Raw genomic sequence first — 21,130 nt, 5'->3', positions numbered from 1 at the left:
TCGGATATAAAAATTAAAACCAAAATTTATTTGGTTCGGTTTCGGATTATATATCTCAAGCCGAACCGACCGAAAAAATCGAAATTTTATTAAATTAATAATTATATATATATAATTGTTTACATTATATATTTTATGAGATGATACGGAGTGAATAAATAATTATTTTTAATAATTTTTAATTGATTGTTGTTTATTTAAGTCATTTAGACTTTGAATTTAAATATTTTACAAAAAAAATCATTTAAAAGATAACATATTATATTTTAAAATATATTTATAATATTAATTAAAATAATTATTTCAAAACCGAAATAATCGAATCGATTTAGTAAAAAATCGAACCGAACTGAAGAAAAACGGTTCGGATATCGAATTATATATTTTTAAAATCAAAAACCAAAAAAATCGAAATAAAAAATCGAAAACCTAACCTAACCTAACCTAACCTAACTGACCGATGAACACCTCTATCCATAAATGTTTTTGGGAAATGGTAGTATAATTAAAATTTGTGGTCAAATCAATAGAAATTATAACCGCAGGGTTTGCATTGCTAATAAAGAATGTCATTGGCTGATGGCGTGTCACGTGACCGGTGCCAACAGAGAGGCGCCGCCTTATGCTTCTGAAACTCACTGAATCCACAATTCAGTTTCCGCCATAGATACAGACATCTATCTCTTCGACTTCTTACGTAGAAGATATAGCAGATACATACGCCGGGAGCTGGATATTAGGGTGAAAAAATGTTCAAGAAGGTGTCGGAGGCCAAATCACAGCAGCGGCTCTCGGGGGCAGACCGCAAGAAACTCAAACGTGCAATCAGAGACCGATTCCCTAACGCCTCAGATACTGATATCGATATTTTACTTCCCCCGAAGGTATTTAATTGCTTAATTTATGACTGTCGTTTTTAAATTTTTAATTCGCTTTGTGATCATTTCTTTCATCAGGACAGGAGTGTATTCCTTATCTAATGAGTAGAGCGTGTTGGAGTAAAATTCAATGGAATGCTGAATCCTAATAATGATTCCGAGTTCCGGGTTCAGTTATTATATCAAAATTGGCACGAAGCTGTCTCATTTGACACACACACACACACGCATACATTCAATTGGAAATTGATTTGGAAAGTTTGAACTTTTTTTCCCTCATCTATAAGACCATAGAACCATTGGGTATATGAAGTCCTCCTTATTTACTAAGCTGCACCACGATTGTTTGGACAGCTTTGTTGAAATATTGTCCCACATTGGTAGGATATAGTATTGGGAGCCCTTAATATAGGCAAGGGCAATCCTCACCTCTTGAGCTAGCTTTTGAGGTGAGTTAGGTCCAAGTCTCATTTCTAATACGGTATCAGAGCCCAGGTCCTCCGTGTGTTGGGCAGCCCATAATTGGGCTGCCTATAATTAGGCCAATCTTCAAGCTCCAGATGTTCATTCCTGGGCGTTTAAATCACCCGTTAATATCTCCACGCTCCAGATGTTCATTCCTGGGCTTGTGGGGGGTGTGTTGAAATATTGTTCCACATTGGTAGGATATAGTACTGGGAGCCCTTAATATAGACAAGGGCAATCCTCACCTCTTGAGCTAGCTTTTGAGGTGAGTTAGGTCCAAGTCTCATTTCTAATAAGCTTTAAATTTAACGGTTTTATGGTAACAGAGTGAAGTGAATAATCTAGCAGTTCCCTGTGGATTTCTGACTACTCAGAGAAATATTTTTTGTTCCTTGAACAATCTATTTCAAATGATTGTTTTTTGTTACTGTAGTTTTAATACATGTTTTTCGAGGCTTAAAATATTCAATATGGCTAAAAAAATTTTGTGCTTGGCTGCTGTATTTAGGCCATTACCACTTTACCACTCTGATTGATATGTCCCTGAGCTTGATAACTGTGATTTTTTGGTGGTGGTTTCTATTGAACATCAACCCTTATAATCAGTTTGTACATTGAATTTAGGTAAATGAGCATTTTACTACATTGATGATGAGGGTCATAAGTTAGAAACTTTTGACGGCAAACTCAAGTCCTGTGTCATTCAATTGATACAAATTGTTGCTCTTGACACCATTGTTTAGAAACTGGACCTAGTATGTATGTCACTGACTCGATTATCAATCTTATAGGTAGAAATAACTCTATCAAAGTACCCAAATCGAGTTCTTGTTTACAGTCTGGAGGGTGACTGTCCCATGTTTTATGATAGTGATGGACGGAGCTCAGAAATATTTCCTACAGGTATTCGTAAATTAGCATGTGTTATATCATCTTGTCCTCTTGTTGAAATATATCTGCTACATGCTCCAAGGGCTGACTGCATCTGAGCCGCTATCATTTTTGTTTCGCCACTTCCTCAAACATGTGGAGTTGGGAGAACTCTCACAGAATGTAGTGTTCAGCTGACATGAAATTTCTGTTTCAGAAAAGACTGATTTGGTATCTTGCGTTATAGACATCATGGAGATGCTATATCAAGTCAGTTGTCTCTGACCTTCACATTCCTCATCCAGATCCTAACTTCATATGCTAAACCGATGATTGGAAGTCTGTGACATTTACTGGAGGATTCAATCAGTTATTGTTTTAACATAAAGCCGGTTTTGTTTTCATCAATTATGTTCTGTGTTGCATGGATACGGGTACGGGTACGGGTATCGTATTGAATACGACATGGATACAACAAAATTTGAAAATATAAGATACGGCTAGGAGACGACAATTATTAAAAAATATATAAATATTATATATAGATTTATATAAATTTAGTATTAAAAATAAAATTGTAGAGATAAAAAACCATAATTTAAATATCTTGCCAGAAACCGGCGGGCGACGGCGGATGGGACGGCGAGCTTCAAAGAGTGATGCTGTGATGATTGACGATGAGAGGAGCCGAGCAGGAAAGAACAGAAGAACAGAAACGAACTATTAATTATTTAATTTAGGGATTTTAAGCCCATTTCATTTTAATTGTTTATTAATTAGTCCTCAGAAATTTAATTTTTTTCAATGTAACTCCTAAAACTTTTAATATTTGCAATTTTGCCAACAACGTATCCGGAAAACGTGTCCCCACCGTATTCTAGCCGTGTCCAAAACATGTCCAACTTGTCAAACTTAAAAAATGTCGACCTGGATTTTGCGGTATCCGACACGCGTATCAGCGTGTCGTATCCGTGTCCGATACTTCAGAATTTTTTTTTTCCAGTATCCGTGCTACATAGGTTATGTTTCATCGATCAAATGAAGCCTGTTTTATAAATTACCTGATATGGAGCTTTTGGCATACCATTTTCTGTAGCTTACCAAATTTTGTTTCCCTTTTGAGAAGTAGCAAATTAACATACTGCCAGTTAAAGTTTGTCGTGTTTTTTTTTTCTGATTAATCTCTCTTAAGTTTCTGCGATTGACTTTGTTAGTTGCAAAACTACGAAGTATTTTGGAAACTTTAACAACTGTACTTAAGTTTCATTGTGATTTTATTTTGTTGCAATTATATCTGTCTCAGCATGTTAATCTCCTTCTTGGATCATTTAATGAAGTTCTTTCACTGACAATCTTTTTCCCACTTGACGGCAGTATATGCTTTGTGGAAGGTTCCATATCTGTTGCCTACTTTTGCTCTGAAAGGTGGTGGAGTTTCTCGTTTTATACTCGGAGGAGCTGATTTGATGTTTCCCGGCATCCATATTCCTGAAGAAGGTCTTGCGCCATTTTCTGATGGCGAGCCATGGGCTGTGGTTGTTCCGGGCAATCCAGCTCCAATAGCTGTAAGTCGTATAAATTGGTGTTTTTTTAGATTAAGTCAGTTGAAACTGTTCTAAGAAGCTTGTTATGGAAATTTGTTTTTGCTCAGGTAGGAACAACCATGATGAGCAGCACCGAAGCACTGAAGGCTGGTTTGCGTGGAAAGGCATTAAGAATTAGTCATTACTACCGTGATACACTTTGGTAAAAACACTGGGGAAACTTCATTTAAGCAATTTGACCTAATAGCATATAGAACTATAAATCTGATGCCCGTTTCCTTTTTGTTTCATGGTTTTTCAGGGAATCATCTGAAAATTGTTATGTTCCAAATGCTGGATTTTTTGAAGACGTTGTAGTTGCTGACCCTGCTTTATTATCTTCACTACAGACTTCTGATTCACGTGAAGATGATTCCTCAGTTGGTCAGGGGAATGTCGAAAATGAAAATATGACTGATGTCAATGATTTTGATGAAATTTCCCCCGTTCTTGAATCTGATTTGACTAAAGATTCTGTTGTGGCTACTGAAGCCAGTGAACAAATAACAACAGCCATGACTGATTTGCAGATGGAAAAAGATTCAGGATTAGAATCTAATGTGGATAGCCAGCCTTTGCTGTCTGTGGAGGAAGTAGACTCATTAATGGATAAGTGCCTTTTGCAATCTCTGCATGGGACAGTGAAGGATAAAGATCTTCCAATACCAGGAAGTACACTGTGGTAATTGGACATTTAAACACTTGCTCATTTGGCGTATATTATATCGTGTTGGTTGATTATCATCTGTTAAGTGTTGTAGATGGATAAGAGTTCATTTTCAGTTTAGGAATGTGAATATGTTATTATTATCTCATTTTCTCTGTTTTCTAATTTTAGGATTTCCATGTTTTTAGTGACTGTTTCTCAAATTATCTAATCAAGATGCGAGCTTCTGTATTTCATGATAGTCTCAATATAGTGAAAGTACCTGGGATGTTTGTTATTATGAAGACATGGCAATACTGTAGTTTCTTTTTGTGGGGTTGGGGGATGGATTTGGTGCTGACGTTGTTTGTCTGTTCTTACCATATTCAATGAACATGTATTTGTTCAGTTTGGAGGAGTAGTTCCTTTTGATTGTGTCAAAATCTAGAAAGATTTTTTTTCCATATGCTACAGCCCTTTGACCATTTGAAAGCAAAAGGTATGGAATCCCTTTTGTTTTAAAAGGCAATTTTTTTCTTTCATCCTGTTATTTTTCCTGCCATTCTTTAATTTGTTATATGTTGTTTGATTTCAGGTATCATGTATGACAAGTTATAAAAATTGCTTGTTTATTCTATTACAGGTCGGGTTATGTGCTACCTTGCAGACCTTCAGGCGTTACACTTGATATAAAAAAGTCCTCTTACAAGAAATTGTCCAAGTGGCTGCAGTCTAAATCTACTACTGGACTGGTGAGAGTTTACATCTGAAATTACTTGATTGATTGAATCTTTGTGGATTCCCTTGTGTTTATGATATCATGAATCATTTATGTGATGCTCAAGTGTTTTATAAACTAATTTTTATTTTAAGGAATAGTTGAGCTTTAAGCCTCACTTGTAAAGCAATGTTAATTTGAGCTAGAGCACACTTGCAGAGTTGTTGCGCTTGAGCTTTATTTTCTGATCAAATCTATTCTATTTTATGCTAGAGAAAATGCTTGTGCATTGCAAATCTCTGTTATAGAAGCTTGGCGAAACATTACATCTCTTTAAACAGAGATCTATAAGTATTCATTACTTTTGAACCTTTCGTCATTAATATTCTAGTGTTTTTGTTTTTCTGACAACAATCCTTTTACGATTCAATCTCTTGCGCTCTAGCAATTATTGTATATTTTACTGCTTGCCAGATTTCAGTGAAGGAAGATAAACATAAAAAGGAGGTGATGTTGGTCTCCATTAACCGCAATCACCTTGACTACACATCTTTTAAGCCAGAGAAGAAGAAAGTGGAAAAGAATGACCAATCCACTAAAAGTGTTACCAGTGAAGTACAGTTGCATAAATTGCTTGAAGTTGCCGAGCTCTATAAGCCAAGTGTGCATGTCAACCCTATATTTTCTGCCGTTGGAGCAGACACGGGGAAACTGTATTCTGCTCCAGAAGCTTCGCAAATTGTTTTTGCATACGTTGAAAATGGAAAGCTCGTGAAAGAAGTAGACAAGTCCAAGGTGATTTTAGATTCAACTTTGTGTGATGCTTTGTTCAAGGGTGCTATTAAAAAGGGTTTGATGTATCCTACCGAGATTCATAAGAAAGATTTAGGACAAACCTTCATCAATCGAATGCAAGCTCATTACAGAGTAACGAGGGGAACTGACTCGGTTGTTCGCAAAGGTTCCTTGAAGCCAATTCAAATAATGACAGAACGAAGGCAAGGCAACAAAAAAGTTACAAAACTTTCGGGTCTGGAATCGTATTTATTAGACCCTGAGGCATTGGCTTCAGAGCTGCAGAAGAAGTTTGCTTGTAGTACAACTGTGGCAGAGCTTCCTGGTATGGATAATTACTAACTCTCTCATCTTCACTTCCCATAGTAAAACTTGGTCTGAATAGTTTGTTGAACTTAGTAATGTTTTGATGCTTGTAGGTAAGAAAGGCCTAGAAGTTTTGGTCCAAGGTGGCGTCATTGATGATCTTGCACGACATCTTGTTGACCAATACGGGATTTCAAAGAGATACATTGAAATTCTTGACAAGACCAAAAAATAGAACGAGTGTACATCGCTTTTCTCACTATGCTTGATAGAAAAATGCTCTGGTCACGAGTTTGCTTCGCGCAATCAAGTGGATTTATCATAGGTGTGGCGAAGCAACAAATCATGAACTCGTTCCGTGTGGATTTTGTTATATTAAATGTTTTATACTTGTGTACTTGATTACTCTTCAGAAATATAGCAACTCAACGAATAGCAAATATCCATTCGTATATTGGTATTTATTCATTGATGTTGGCCTCAAAAGTTTTTAATAAGAGTTACAATTTTTGAAGTTATTCTAGTTTGAAGTTTCATTGGTATTCATTCTCCCTTGGTAATGTGAGTGGTGTCGGTGTTCCAAGAATTTACCTCAATACTCGAACACTCCCTACCATTAATTGACTACTGGTTATTGGCTTAAAAAAATATAGATTTTGTGTGTTTATTAAACCAGATTATGAGTTAGCATTTGTTTAATTTGATTGAGATCTAAAATTTGTTATACTTTGACAAAAAGTTAGTATTAAAATAATTTATTTATCAAATACTACATAATTTTGGTTTTTAATTTTTCATTTGTGTTCTAAAAAATTAACCACTTCTCTTCTCAAAAAAATAAAAAATAAAAAATAAAAAAATTAACCACTTCTGATTCATCATCTGTTTATGATCTATAAATCATTTAATAACTTATTTAAAGACAAAGTCCCTTGATTATGGACGAGTTGCTTCTTCGATTGGCATTTGAATACAACTAAAAATTTATTTCATGATTAGGAATAAATATTCTTTCACTAAAAAAATAAAAGAAGATAAAATTATTTATATTACTTAAATACGGAAGACTTTGGAATGGGTCAATGTAAAATCCACTCATGATCCCATCATCGTCTTCTTCTGCAGCTCCACCAAAATCACCATTCCTCTGACTTCTTCAATTCACTATATCTGCCCGATTAGTAATGGAAAACCTACCTGTAGTGCAGACACTCCGGAGCTTCAATTTAAGGTAAACTTGCTGTGATTTTATCCAAGATTTGAACTTTTGAATTGGGTTTTCTGTGAAATAATCGTGATGATTGGCTGATGGCTCCGTTGACTCGTTCGATTTCATCTACACGTCTCTGAGAAAATTGTGAGACTTCATTATTGACTTAAAGAGAGGGGAATTGACAAATTGTTTTGCTAGTTAGGCGATCGGATTTCAGTTCTCTACCATCTAGAGTTTGGCCTCAGTGATTAACGTGTCTGCAGTCACCAATTTTACCAAAAATTTATCTAAGATATATTGAAATCCAACACTCACTTTCATGGCAATTCGATGTCTTTCTTGTATGTTCGACCCATTTGACTTCTGAGACGGGTTTGATCTTATCGCTACATACAAATGGCTGCAGTTCGAGATTCTGTTTCTTATTGCTGCATATCAAAGGGTGGTCAATTTTTATTCAAATATAATAATGGTGGCGACCATGAGATAGAAAATTTGGCTGCACTCTGCGTGGAGAGGACGCCTCCGTATCACAAATGGTATTTTCAAACCATGGATCGAAGGACTTTCGGTTTCTTGATGGATGGTGTTTATGTTTATTTTGCGGTAGCAAGTGAATGTGTTGGCAACTCGGGAGTTTTAAGGTTTCTAAACAAGTTGAGGGATGAATTCAGGAGGGTGGCTAAGAGGGGTGGTGGTTCTTTTAGCAGAGGCTTTATGAATTCCAGCACACTCCGTCTGCAGGAGCAATTGCTTCCGGTTGTTTCTCAATTGGTTCATTCTATCTCCGAGACTGTTACTCTAAGGCCAGCAGAAAATGCTCCTTCACCAATTTGTAATATCACCAATGAACACAAGCACATTGAAGGTGGTTCTTCCTCTAAAGCCCCTTTACTTGGGAAGTTGAACAAACAAGAGAAGAAGAAAAAGAAGGCGTCGAAGGATCATGTAATTTCTGTGAGAGGAGATATTGAGATAGAGGAGCATAGGAGATCCATTGAAAGAGTGGTGAATGTCGAGTCGGGAGATCTGGATTCTATCCATCAAGGAGGAGCCAGAGATTTAGCTTCTCCATTGCGGAAGGATTTGAACACAGCAAGGATTAGGTCGAGTTCCCAAAATCTACATAAAAAGTGGTGCAGGCAAGTAAGAATTGTTCTTGCCATTGATGCTGCAATTTGTGTTGTTCTCTTTGTGATTTGGTTGTTTATATGTCATGGCACAAAGTGCATTAGCTGACCATTTGCTTCTTTGATGTCCAACTGGAGGTGCATCGTGTCTCATAATTCAGGTTTTGGATTGTATATTGTACTGTTACCAAAATTGTGTTTTCAGGCTTGCATTAAATAGGCTTGTGAAGTTGTTTTGCGTGCATTTTCAGTTTATAAATGATTTTGGAGGCATAATAATTGGCTTGTTATGGTCGACTATTCACGGTGACATTTTATTGTAATCCAATCTATGCATCCCATTATTCCCATTACCTGCGGCAGGCGTGCTGCTTATCCTATTGCAGTAATATCGGTAATAACAAAGTGGAGGTATGTGCCATGTTCGAGTGCGATTGTTCAGAGCTTATGAGAATAACAAAATAGAAGCTTGCTAACACATGGACTTGGTGAAAGCTTCTATTAATCTTGACCTTTGACCAAGTTGGCTCGCACTTGGCTAATTTTGTGATAATTATGGAAGGATCAGTACGCCACAGCGAAAATGAAAGCTTATACGCCAAATGGCATTAGGCAACTAAAACCTTGTAATTCCGTTCATGGCAGAAAGGATCTAAATAGTATTAAACCATACAACATTTGACTACTGATCTGCTTCTTAATTACTGCAAACAAAGAGTAATAGTATTCAGAAAATTTCTTCTATATAGAAGCACGCCACGATTTCTGACCAAAATCAGTTTGCAAGATGTTGAACACAGCCAGGAGTAATTGGTAGAAAGTAGCCGTCCGGCTCAAGAAGCTAGAGAACATACACGGGGATGATTGCAAGCATGTAGAGAAATTCATCTATCCCACTCTGAATCCATAAACTCAGGAACCACCTTTGGTGGACTCACATTGGCACTCTGGCGATGCTGGTTGATATATTTATCCCATCCCATGATATGAGGCAAAGCAAACTGCAAGCACAACACCAAAGGGAAACACATATATGCGTGAGTGATGTGGACAGGCCTATGAGAGCGTGTCCATGAATAATAACTTTAACAAACGAACTAATAGTTTTCTTATGTTGCAGTGAACGATTGGAATTAGGCAAGTGAAAGCTACCACAGGCTATGACAATCAAGAGCTAATTTCATGATCCACTACTCAATGCATATAGTCAACAAGTTTTCATGCTTATCTGTAGCTAGCAGTAATTATCAAGTACTTCTCATTTGTTCTAGCTCGTTCTTTAACACTCGAAACAATCGAACCTAACAATGTCTAACCTTTCTATTACACTCAAAACACGTTTAAAAAGGACAGCTACAAGTTAAAGTTCCATTAAAGCTAACATTTAATGATTGAATAACTGTCTTCTTCTATATGTCATACTTTCATTAGTGGTATTTTTTCAATAAAATCAAGCTAGCATTTGATGATTGAAAATATCAATAGATACCAATCCAATCCATAAAACTTGTATCTCTCTTAATAACCCAAAAATAGCGATGGAAGGATACAAGTTCTGTGATCCAGAAAGGAAACACTAAAGATTTTGGATATGTTTGCCAGTGATCTGATCTAATAGCAATAAAGAAATGCATGAGTATTTGCGTCATCCTTAATCAGAAGGAAATCATAATTACCTTTCTTTGCAAAATGCAAGGGCTCCAATTACCAGAATACAAACCAAGAAACAACAAAAATATTGATAAGTTAACATCTTACGGTGAATGCTGTTCTCATTACTGCAAATTCAGCAGTGGTAACAGGAACAACAAGCCGGTCATTCGTTTTGAGGGTATTGTTGACAACATCTGAGACCAAAATTGAGAGAGACAGTTAAGGGTCAATAGGGTTTTCCAGAGGATATTCAGTAATTCACGATTAAAAAAAGTAGTACTGACAGTTATTGCCATTTTCACTCGGGACCGTGAGAACCGAGTTGACACACTTACCATGGAGGATCAGGACCATGCAACCCCAGTTGACCTTAATTAAAATGCTCATAAACATGAATATATCATATTTGTTACAACATTATGATGAAGAGGATACTCACTTAGGGAAACGAAGTAACCACTGCCATCCGCATGTGCCTTAATCGATAAGCTCTTTCTAACTTGACCTGCATTACTGAGGATAAAGCAACTGAATTAAACTTACCATAAATCAGGTAAAACAGATGTGGTCAAAATACAGGGAACAACATATCATGAAAAAGTTCATATTAAGAACCAAGCAAGGAAATCAACCTTGATAGCATTGATGGATCATGGAAAAACTCACAGGAATCTTTCGAACCCAAACTGATCAAGGATCCGACTTCTGTCGCTGACAAGGCAAATTTCTAGAATATACATTAAAATAGTAAGAGAAGGCCCATAATATTAAAACAACATCCACGTATGGCACTTAAGGTGAGATATAAGGGGTGAAATCACAAAGTCACCAAATATCATAAAAACTACCTGTCTCTTATCCCAATCATATTTGCGCTCTCCAATAGCAGGCCACAGTGTCAACATAATAACTCCTCGCCGATCCACTTTAAGACCTCCAGACTACCAAAAATACAGTATTTTATACAACTACAGAGAAAAAATAGTGATCTTGATGGGGAGAATAAAACAGGAACATTTAGTTATCTGACTTCGTACTTCTAATTTACTGAATGTTGGCAGAAGAGGGTCAGCAGAAAGTGCAGCTTTGCCCTTGTAAATTGAATAGGGGGCGAATATTTTAGCTGTGGACTTTCCTGAAGGGAAAGAAAACAAAACACAATGACCAGAAAGATGGATTAAACCAAAGTAAACAAGAAAAAATTGAACTTATGACGTAAACGTCCGTTACCATCACGCAAAGAACTTGATATAGACGCGGACATGCCAGGCTGAGACGACATGCTACGCAAAAGTTTGAAGTCATTGGAAGGATCCTGGAACAAACCCTTCATGGGTACAGAATCCCTGTTCCATAAACAAGACACAACAATCACTTCAGGAGAAGCATTTATTTTCCAAAACAGTAGAGCCAAAAAAACATTGCTCATTAACTACTAACTGAACATCAAAACCTACTAAACTAAAGGAGTGACTCCCACGATATCAATTTTTAATAAAATATTTAAGATGAACCAGAAAGTAAAATCCAAAAGTATTTAGACTTCCAGCATGACCCAGTTATTAGAACTTCCACCACCTTCGACCTCTATAAGAAATAAGGCAAACTATCACCTAAGTGACTCATGTTTACAAATATAAGAATGTATTGGCTACTTGAGTACACGAATTCACAACCCTTTTTAAAATATTTAGAACTAGTTATATTCATACCCACATAAATAAAGTTGCTAAAAAAACTTAATAAAGCAGCTCACGTTCACACTATCCACCCAGCTTAAACTTGGGATGCTCCAAAACGAAATGCCCCCCATTTTTCCGAATGTTATCTGGATGAGTGGCTGTGTTACGGATACGAACATAAAAGGGCCCATTACACTGGAAAACAAACCATCCTCTCAAAAGTAAACCCTTTCATCCTAAAACCATAAACCCCAAGATCGATGCAAGATTACACCGACCAACTAAAATAAAAAGCATCCCATAAACCACGACTTAAATTAGGGGTTCTCACATGATATTGAATGAGCTACTCTTCTCAGCTCAAGTTTCGAAAGAAAATTAACAGTACGCAGAGATTAACATGGAGCAGCAAACGCAGTGAGAAGGATTGAGATTGCAGAAGGTTTCCTTAGGTATATTACCTTGAGCAGAGCCGAAGCAGCCTCGGCAGCTTGAACATGGCGACCAGACAAAGAAACTTTGAGACTCGAATTTGAATTTCCTCTCCTCTCTCTCTCCGTTGCTCGGAGAATTTATAAAGACAGTATACAGTATACTAGACACTGCACTTCGAAATCTTTGTCAAACTCCATTTCGGGCCCCCAATTATATAGTGTCAATTTTGGGCCTCCATTATATGTTATAATATTTGGGCCGAATCCCATTTTGGGCCTTTCCGATCCTCGTTTAACCTCCCAACAAGGTCCAAGGTCCATGGTTAAGACAGGTTAACCCTTCGCTGGTACACAACATGCACTTATCACCAATTGCATCATCTAAAATTTTATTATAACATGAAAAAAATTAATTTAATTTATTTTTATTGAAACTGAAATTGATTAATTAAAAATTGTGATAATATATATTTATATTATCATCAACATATATTAATTAAAAACATTAATTACTTGCAGTAGATAATCCAAAATATATTCATTAGAGCTATTAATTAATTTGCTTAAAATTTATTTCAAATTGTAATGATCTTTTTTGTATTTTGGGAAAAAAATTGAAATGAAAGCATGTAACAAAAAAAAAAAAATTAGAGCGAAATTTGAAATTTGCATCACAGTTTGTTGAAACATAAGAACCACATGATTGAACTGCCACCGTTTGCAAGCAAAACGTACCCTTAAAATTTCATCTCCACTGCTTCTTCTTATCATAAAATAAAATAAAATAAAAGGCAAGTGTCACGTCTGATGCTTGATGAAGCAAACTAAATTTGCTTCCAATTATATGTATCTGTAAAACTATTTATATATAAAAAAAGTGACATTTTTTTCACATTCATTTGTTATTATCCCATCCTCGTGATTTTTCATGTCATCTTCACCAGGTATACAATCAATCTCCGTTTACATAATTTTTTATATATTTTTCTTTGATACTGATAAATTTTTCGTTTTTAGCCGAAGTTCGAACCATAGATCTCTGTACTGGAGAGGTTTTTGTAATATGTCATTACACCACTAGAGGCGATTATAGTTAGATCACATCTGAATGGTTTGTTTGTAGACGAGAAATTTCTAAGTGAGGATGATCTCAATCATCATTTATTAGTCAATAATGACTGTCATTCGTTCACTAGATGATTGAATCCTCTTGACATTGCATATGGCAATTCCATATTTGATACTCGCTTAATTAGCTAGCTAGGTGTTATTTTTGTTAATTTATTGAATGTAATGCATTTTTGGTATATGTTCGTTATTAGAATTAGAGTTTTGTTATGCTATCCACCTAACGTGCCCATCTAATGTTTGGAGAATAGAATTACTTATAAGATATTTTTATAAAAGTGCTTTTACAAAATTTTTAATTACAAAATGTTTTAAAGTTGTTATAAGATCAAATATGTATATGTGTTTCCTTAACTATTGATTGAAATTTTTACACAATTTAAAAGTAATATGTTTTGATTTTCATCATTTGTCTTCACTTCTGTAAACATTAAAAAAAACATCTCAATTGATCATTAAAAACCATATCGGGAGAAAACTTTTTTTACAAAATATTTTTAAAATTTTTTAAAACAAAAATCTTATCCGAACACATAATTTAAATGTTTTTAAAGTGATTATTCAAACGGAATATTAATGTTTATAATTAGGGAAAGTGGGTTTTACTTACACTCTCAATTTAAAAATTTTGGACAAAAATTCCTTTGCATATTCTTTTATTTGTTGAGAAGTTAGCAGAAAACTCTTTATCTGATAAATTCCCCAACCAATCGAACCAAACCAAATTAATTAATTATTTTTTTTAAAAAAAACTAAATTATACCAATTTGTCTGATAAATTATGCTATTTTGGGTGTATATCCTTTAGTAAAAATTTATTCTTAATGGCGCATATATATATATATATATATATATATATTTCAAATTTGGTTTAATTTTTTCTTCGTAGTATTTACGAATACTACGAAGTATTTTCTCTTCGTAACACATGACTAGCCAAGGCCAAAAAAAAAAAAAAAAAAAAGAGGCTAATTAGATGGGAAAAAAAACTAATTATAATTATTATATAAATTAGATCAAATTTTGGCTACTTAAAATAATAAAATTCGAAATGGTCCAACTCATAAATTGATTTTAATAATTTTTCCTAAAAAAGTAAATTCTGTGTGAATTTTTAGTATATATATATATATTTGAAAATATTACACCCTAAAAAATATGAATTCTTGTCCAGTACTACCTTAACTCTAATTGGCTCTTTAATTAAATTTGATTTACTTATAACATAGATGCATTGAGTTTGATTGCTCCCATCAACATCACACACTCTCCCGACATGACATGTTTTACAAAATATACTTCCATCAATTGCATGCATAGCTATTAATAGCCAAAGTTTTTAATTTATGGCTACCAACATTTGCTCAATACAGCAAGCTAGCTAGCTTTTTATTAATAATTGATATCATTATTTCTAATTTGCAAGTATATATGCATGTTAGATTTTTTTTTTTTTTTTTTTTTACCTTGGTATACTAATTGGACACGACTTTGAATTCATATATATATACCCCATTCAGTTGTTGTTTATGCAGAAAACCACACCGCAGACGTCGGGTTGCTGACATAGATGGTGTCGATTTTTTCGTCGTCGCAGTTGTTGAGCAGTGCCAGTAGCAACAACAATATCAAGAAAATGAGAGGGAAGTCAGTTTCAGCCAAGGTTATCTTTGCTTTCTGTCTCGCAAGCTTTCTTGCAGGATCATTATTCACCACACAGACTAGGCCACGCCATGCCGAATCATACGCAGCGCATCACTTGATCCCTAATATCATCCCCCATAATCATCTGCAAGACAAGCTGGATGCTGCTACTAATGAACACGAGCACATGCGGGTACGAATAGTTAGATACTACCCGTAAGAGCACTGCCTTGACATACTTCTAACGGTTGACATTTATCAATATATGTGCATGTATTGATAAATGATCACTTTTAGATTTATCATGATGGTAGTGCCCTTATAGGTATCACGAAATACTCCTGCGAGTACATATATATATATATAGATTAGTTTTGCCTTTCTTATTATTTTTTTTTTCAAAAAAATAAATCGATTGCCGCTATCCACTGGCTGTGTAATTGTTAATTTCTTTCCTCTGATTAGAAAGATTTTACGTAATATTGGATGATGAGATCATGTTTGTTTGAATTAGAAATTGGTGGAGTCGAAGTCTAGAGATGTCATGGGAGAGGTGATGAAGACACATGAAGCTATCCAGTAAGTTTTGGCAACGTACCTATTAGTCATGTGTTTTTTTTTTCTGGGATTTGATTTAAAATTCAAAAACATGCGTAAATATGTGCATATTATAATCAACAGAGCACTAGATAAAACCATATCAACATTAGAGATGGAGCTAGCGGCAGCCCGAACGAGCAAGATTTCGAGTACAGTGGATGGACTATATCCCGCATCATCAAACCACAGTACCACACCGCGCAAGGCTTTTGTTGTTATAGGAATAAATACCGCTTTCAGCAGCAAGAAACGAAGGGACTCGCTTCGAGACACATGGATGCTTAGAGGAGATAAACTGAAGAAACTGGAGAAGAACAAAGGGATAGTTATACGATTCGTGATAGGTCACAGTGCCATGCCTGGGGGAGTTCTAGATCGAGCCATCGACGCTGAGGATGCCGAGCACGGAGACTTTTTCCGACTGGACCACGTCGAGGGCTATCACGAGCTTTCCACGAAAACCAGGTTGTTTTTCTCAAGGGCTGTCACAATCTGGGATGCAGATTTTTATGTTAAGGTGGACGATGATGTTCATGTAAATTTAGGTGAGATTTTAATTAATTTATGGTACTTACTACTTATAATTCTATGTAAAACATATATTGTAATTAAATCATGTTCACTAAAATTAATTCTTACATTATTTATCTGCAGGAATGTTAGTGAGCACGCTTGCGAAGCACAGATCAAGACCAAGAATATACATTGGCTGCATGAAGTCCGGGCCAGTGCTATCTCAGAAGTAATTTGACATAATTCATCTTAATCACTTATATAATTTAGGTAGCATAGTTACAAGTATATATATATAAATAATTTGGCTATTTTTTCTGCGTAGAGGATTAAAATATCACGAGCCCGAGTTCTTGAAATTTGGGGAAGAAGGTAACAAATATTTCAGGCATGCGACGGGTCAAATCTATGCCATATCCAAGGACCTGGCAACTTATATCTCCATCAATTCGTAAGTCATGCAGGCATGCTACGTTAATTATATTATCTTACCCTTTTTGAATATTATATATATGCATCATGTGTACGTATCTAGGATTATGTATATATGTATGCAAATAAACAGGGCTATATTGCATCGATACGCGAACGAGGATGTTTCGCTGGGTTCCTGGTTGATTGGTTTGGAAGTCCAACATGTAGACGAGCGATCCATGTGTTGTGGAACTCCTCCAGGTACTTCACATGTCTCATTACTCACTCGCAATGTAAATCTATTAATGGTTATCGATCATTGGTCGTCGAGACTATATAAATAAATTCTTTTTTTAACACTCCCCTCCGGCTCTTGGTATTTAATTCGTAGAGTGCAAATGGAAGTCGGATGCGGGGAACCTTTGTGTGGCTTCGTTTGATTGGAAATGCAGCGGCGTGTGCAATTCTGTGGAGCAGATGAAACAAGTGCACGGTGCATGCGGAGAAGGCGACGCAGCTGTGTGGAATGTTCATCTCTAGCTAGCTAGTTCTTGATTCATATATCATATATATGAACCAAGTATATATTGCATGCTCAATAAACCCCCCATACGAATCCGTACGTGAGTCGATCATGAGTGTGACAGCAACCATTATAATTATTTTGTGTAACTTTGTTAAGTTTCTGATTTTGATTTAGTTTTAAAACTCTGGTGTGTTTGGATTTTGAACAAATATATATCCTCAAAAAATAGTTTAAAAAACTGTAGCAGTGAGCGCTTGTCACTTTACCAAAAACTATAGTTAATGGTAATGGTTCAACGTAACTCAAATCTTTAAGTTGCAACCCAAATCTTTTAAACCGCACAGCAGCCCAAGCGTCATGGTTCGACCACTCTACCAGCAGCAGAGAAAATTATTGCACTCGAACGTCAATCTTCCTCCCAATAATTACACTCCTTGCAATCAATGAGAATTGAACCCATGAATTGACTTTGATATTATTTGTAAGACCGAGCGTCTGCCGCTTTATCAAAACTATAGCTGGTGGTAATGATACAACTCAAATATTTTAAACCGTACCGCAGTCCAAGAGCCATGGTTCGACCGTGCAACTCAAATATTTTAAATAGTACAGCAGCTCATCAAGTGTCATAGTTCGACCGTTCTTCCAATAGAAACAATTATTGCACTCCAACAAAAAGAAAATTCTAAATCATGACCGGCTGATCATTCGGAATGAATGAATTTACCAAACTCCGATTTGGAATACCTTGGGCCAATTTAGGAAATTAACAGATTAAATATGTTGATATCTTTATTCTATATGGGGTTGATTTAAACATCAACCATAGAATGTCTATTTATCACGAGTCAATAATGGGTCATCATATGCACTCATTTGAGATGTTTTGGGGCAAAAATTCAACCCAAAATGGAGAAAAGTAAAAAATAAAAGTGACCAGAGAATAACGTTGCATATGTCAGGATTTTATATTCTCTAGCCGATGGCTCGTAGCGTGTAAGACAATAAGTCTTCGGTTCCAGACCCGATTATAACAATCGCAGAGGTAAAAAAAAAAGGATTTTATGTTCTCCGCAGTTCACAAGAAATTAGGTATCGATCATTAATTTCTACGTATATATGTGCTATATATTCATTTTACGATGGTTGATATGTCTGAGCTAGTACTTAAATACAGATGATATTTAAACTAATATATAACACTAATAAATTAACATTAATGCTTGCAACTTAATCAAATGTTGTTAATCTGAAACTTCCTAAAGTCAATATCCCTACATGTGCAGATCCCGAGCCATGGCGAAGTCGTCTCGAAACTGTTATATATCCTCGTAACCCTAGCTTTAATTTTCACTATATATATAATTACGTTCTAATATGCAGTTTGAACGTAATTTATTAATGATAATTCCAAGAGGTTAGCAGCTGTCTTATTTTTTCCACCTTGGCCTAGCAGCTTGCTTTACGATTGATCAAAATATGTACACTCAATCAGTTAATTTATGTATGCATGCCCTAGCTTGGGACAGCTCCTAATTGGATTTAATTAATTGTACAATATGAATATATTCATGCATGCATCATTAATTATATTAATTAGATTGTAAATTGTAATTATAAAACTTTAAAAAACACAATTGAGTTTTGACTTTACAACTTTATCACATACACCATATATACCCGATACATGTGTTTTGTATTTTAATGTTTTTTGTGCGTGTGTTATATGAATTTTCTATTGTAGTTTACGATTAATAGATTTAATATAAAAAGTTGCAGTATAAGTTAAACTACGATATACAATAGAATAAATTGAGAATAAGATTTTACTTTTAATATACTAATACGTACACTGGAGCATCATTACTCTGTATATAATTATATTGATCGATAAATACTCTTTCATAGAAAATATTTACGTAAAGAAAATTTATATTTTATGATTTTGTTTGTATTCAGTTAATTTAAAGAGTTTTGTATTTTTTTATATAAATTATATATATAGATTTTTAAGGATCATAAGATTTTGAGGTTTAACATGCCGCGCGTATGTTAACTTACACGCATATAATTATATACTTTAAAATATATAATTTTAGAATAAATTTCAAATTTAGATAATCTGTAATAGAAGTAAGTTAAATCTGATATATGCTATAATGCGTGAAATTGAATTTGAATAAATTGTATGTATAGATTCAAAATAAAATAAAATAAATTGTATGTATCATGTACGCATATGTACGTGGGATCACAGCTGTATGAATTAACAAAGTGTATTAATAACTAATACGAGAATTCCTTTGACTTGCGTTTTACGTCAGCTTTAGGGCAGACCCGACGGCGGCGTCACCGGCCGTCAACTTTTTGTTTCGATCACACTACAAATATATATATATATACAATCCCACCTTGTCCACACAAATAAATTAAGCTAATGAACGGTAACGCTGTAGCTAATGCACGAGTGAAGTATATGCATGCAATTTCAATAGAGACCATATAATATATAAATCAGATAACTTTATTAAGATTAATACAATGGGTTCATCGTCGTCGGGACGTGGTGGAGTTCCGCCCGGATTCCGGTTCCACCCAACAGATGAAGAGCTTCTGCACTTCTACTTGAAGAAGAAGGTCTCGTTTCAGAAGTTTGACATGGATGTTATCAGAGAAGTTGATTTGAATAAGATTGAGCCATGGGAACTACAAGGTACGTACGTAAGAATTTACGCATGCACCAATATTAATTCTTATATATATGCATGAAATGATCAGTACTACTCAGTACTTTCTTTTTTTGCTTGGACAAATTAATATGAATGTGCAGAGAGGTGTAAGATAGGATCAACTCCACAGAACGACTGGTACTTTTTCAGTCACAAGGATAGGAAATATCCAACCGGTTCTCGGACGAACAGAGCGACGAGTGCTGGATTCTGGAAAGCCACCGGCAGAGACAAATGTATAAGAAACAACTTGAGTAAGATTGGGATGAGAAAAACCTTGGTGTTCTACCGTGGTAGAGCTCCGCATGGGCAAAAAACCGACTGGATTATGCATGAGTATCGGCTCGAAGATAATCCTCATCATCATGATCATCAAGACCCTCAATCCACGTCCACTAATGTAAGTCACATGCTGTATGAACCTGGAAAATAGTAATTTTCTTTTTTAACTAAATGAAGATATAGAACATTTTCAGGAAGATGGATGGGTCGTTTGTCGGGTATTCAAGAAGAAGAACCTGTTAAAAGACGGGGATAGTACAGGCAATACCAGTGAAGCTCCGCTCAACATGAGTACTGCCATCACATCATTTACCAGCTGCAACCTGCAATCTCGATCCCTCTTCACGAATAGTGATCTTATGATGATAAATATGAATCAGTATAACGTGCAGCAGCAGCAGGAAGAGGTTGAACTTTGCAGCGACCCAAATTATGCTCTAGCTATTCCAGTTTCCGCCACTTCCCCACTAAACCAATTATATCCACAACTAGAATTTTCGAACTCCATCTCCAATAACCACAAGAAGCAATTAATGATGAGCAGTACTAGTAACCATTACAAAGATCACGACTGCGAGAACATAATCCATGCATCAGCAGCAGACTCCATCGGTTACCAGGTTCATTCTATGCACCCATCTTTGATTGAGAGGTGCGCTCAGTCGGCTCGTCAAGCTGCAGCTGCCAGCAAATCAGATTATAACATTAATTTAAACGAATGGGATCCCCTCGTGATTGCTACTTTCAATTCACATCATCACAATCACAATGAGGTCTCCCCCAAAGGACATGTCTTCCAGGGGACAATTGATCCTGCCACCAGCAGCATTGACCAAAACAATCAACTAACTCCGAGAAGTGAAATGGACTTTTGGGCTTACGGAAAGTAGCTGTTTCTCTGTATTTTCACAGTAATTCATA

The 21,130-nt window shown here is 35.6% G+C and overlaps 5 protein-coding genes across 8 annotated transcripts; 4 read left to right on the top strand and 1 right to left on the bottom strand.

Annotated features, from left to right (window-relative positions):
* Positions 1-537: 537 nt before the first annotated feature.
* On the top strand, positions 538-6,766 carry LOC140864414 (uncharacterized). Of its 2 annotated transcripts, XM_073268586.1 has the most exons (8): positions 538-884; positions 2,135-2,246; positions 3,588-3,778; positions 3,865-3,959; positions 4,059-4,478; positions 5,086-5,194; positions 5,635-6,280; positions 6,375-6,766. In XM_073268586.1, the coding sequence occupies exons 1-8, from the start codon at positions 750-752 to the stop codon at positions 6,494-6,496; spliced, it is 1,830 nt and encodes a 609-aa protein (XP_073124687.1). In that variant the 5' UTR covers positions 538-749; the 3' UTR covers positions 6,497-6,766. The 2 variants fall into 2 exon arrangements, with proteins under 2 accessions (XP_073124687.1, XP_073124688.1); XM_073268587.1 differs by lacking the exon at positions 538-884 and having other exon boundaries at positions 2,828-3,778.
* A 555-nt stretch (positions 6,767-7,321) lies between these two features.
* Positions 7,322-8,842, top strand: LOC140894778 (phytolongin Phyl1.1-like). 2 transcript variants are annotated; one of them, XM_073303393.1, is made up of 2 exons: positions 7,322-7,492; positions 7,881-8,842. In XM_073303393.1, exon 2 carries the CDS (start codon positions 8,027-8,029, stop codon positions 8,711-8,713), a length of 687 nt encoding a protein of 228 aa, XP_073159494.1. In that variant the 5' UTR covers positions 7,322-7,492; positions 7,881-8,026; the 3' UTR covers positions 8,714-8,842. The 2 variants fall into 2 exon arrangements, with proteins under 2 accessions (XP_073159494.1, XP_073159493.1); XM_073303392.1 differs by having other exon boundaries at positions 7,322-8,842.
* Positions 8,843-9,184: 342 nt separating this feature from the next.
* Positions 9,185-12,532, bottom strand: LOC140894779 (single-stranded DNA-binding protein WHY2, mitochondrial). Its single transcript, XM_073303394.1, has 8 exons — positions 12,401-12,532; positions 11,488-11,603; positions 11,295-11,392; positions 11,106-11,198; positions 10,890-10,984; positions 10,697-10,770; positions 10,363-10,451; positions 9,185-9,605 (listed from the first exon to the last, which is right to left on the bottom strand). The coding sequence occupies exons 1-8, from the start codon at positions 12,436-12,438 to the stop codon at positions 9,489-9,491; spliced, it is 720 nt and encodes a 239-aa protein (XP_073159495.1). The 5' UTR covers positions 12,439-12,532; the 3' UTR covers positions 9,185-9,488.
* Positions 12,533-13,163: 631 nt separating this feature from the next.
* Positions 13,164-17,441, top strand: LOC140894776 (probable beta-1,3-galactosyltransferase 8). 2 transcript variants are annotated; one of them, XM_073303391.1, is made up of 8 exons: positions 13,164-13,317; positions 15,037-15,338; positions 15,660-15,724; positions 15,827-16,290; positions 16,400-16,487; positions 16,584-16,709; positions 16,824-16,933; positions 17,064-17,441. In XM_073303391.1, the coding sequence occupies exons 2-8, from the start codon at positions 15,072-15,074 to the stop codon at positions 17,210-17,212; spliced, it is 1,269 nt and encodes a 422-aa protein (XP_073159492.1). In that variant the 5' UTR covers positions 13,164-13,317; positions 15,037-15,071; the 3' UTR covers positions 17,213-17,441. The 2 variants fall into 2 exon arrangements, with proteins under 2 accessions (XP_073159492.1, XP_073159491.1); XM_073303390.1 differs by having other exon boundaries at positions 15,022-15,338.
* Positions 17,442-19,739: 2,298 nt separating this feature from the next.
* LOC140861827 (protein BEARSKIN2-like) lies at positions 19,740-21,108 on the top strand. Its single transcript, XM_073264831.1, has 3 exons — positions 19,740-19,911; positions 20,029-20,327; positions 20,404-21,108. The coding sequence occupies exons 1-3, from the start codon at positions 19,740-19,742 to the stop codon at positions 21,097-21,099; spliced, it is 1,167 nt and encodes a 388-aa protein (XP_073120932.1). The 3' UTR covers positions 21,100-21,108.
* Positions 21,109-21,130: the final 22 nt, after the last annotated feature.

Source organism: Henckelia pumila, chromosome 4, assembly GCF_033568475.1.
Source record: "Henckelia pumila isolate YLH828 chromosome 4, ASM3356847v2, whole genome shotgun sequence".
In the NCBI taxonomy this organism is placed as follows: Eukaryota; Viridiplantae; Streptophyta; class Magnoliopsida; order Lamiales; family Gesneriaceae; genus Henckelia; species Henckelia pumila.
This window is presented reverse-complemented; position numbering and strand designations above follow the sequence as displayed.

Bases quoted from the DNA above. Each gene is read 5' to 3' on its own strand.
- LOC140864414 (XM_073268586.1), top strand. From the start codon at position 750: ATGTTCAAGAAGGTGTCGGAGGCCAAATCACAGCAGCGGCTCTCGGGG. The intron at 885-2,134 runs GTATTTAATTGC...TCAATCTTATAG, and splicing joins ATATTTTACTTCCCCCGAAG to GTAGAAATAACTCTATCAAA. The intron at 2,247-3,587 runs GTATTCGTAAAT...ACTTGACGGCAG, and splicing joins CTCAGAAATATTTCCTACAG to TATATGCTTTGTGGAAGGTT.
- LOC140894778 (XM_073303392.1), top strand. From the start codon at position 7,871: ATGGCTGCAGTTCGAGATTCTGTTTCTTATTGCTGCATATCAAAGGGT.
- LOC140894779 (XM_073303394.1), bottom strand. From the start codon at position 12,438: ATGTTCAAGCTGCCGAGGCTGCTTCGGCTCTGCTCAAG. The intron at 11,604-12,400 runs GTAATATACCTA...TTTATGGAACAG, and splicing joins CTGCTTCGGCTCTGCTCAAG to GGATTCTGTACCCATGAAGG. The intron at 11,393-11,487 runs GTAACGGACGTT...CTTTCCCTTCAG, and splicing joins ATCAAGTTCTTTGCGTGATG to GAAAGTCCACAGCTAAAATA.
- LOC140894776 (XM_073303391.1), top strand. From the start codon at position 15,072: ATGGTGTCGATTTTTTCGTCGTCGCAGTTGTTGAGCAGTGCCAGTAGC. The intron at 15,725-15,826 runs GTAAGTTTTGGC...TATAATCAACAG, and splicing joins AAGACACATGAAGCTATCCA to AGCACTAGATAAAACCATAT. The intron at 16,710-16,823 runs GTAAGTCATGCA...GCAAATAAACAG, and splicing joins ACTTATATCTCCATCAATTC to GGCTATATTGCATCGATACG.
- LOC140861827 (XM_073264831.1), top strand. From the start codon at position 19,740: ATGGGTTCATCGTCGTCGGGACGTGGTGGAGTTCCGCCCGGATTCCGG. The intron at 19,912-20,028 runs GTACGTACGTAA...ATGAATGTGCAG, and splicing joins TGAGCCATGGGAACTACAAG to AGAGGTGTAAGATAGGATCA. The intron at 20,328-20,403 runs GTAAGTCACATG...GAACATTTTCAG, and splicing joins CTCAATCCACGTCCACTAAT to GAAGATGGATGGGTCGTTTG.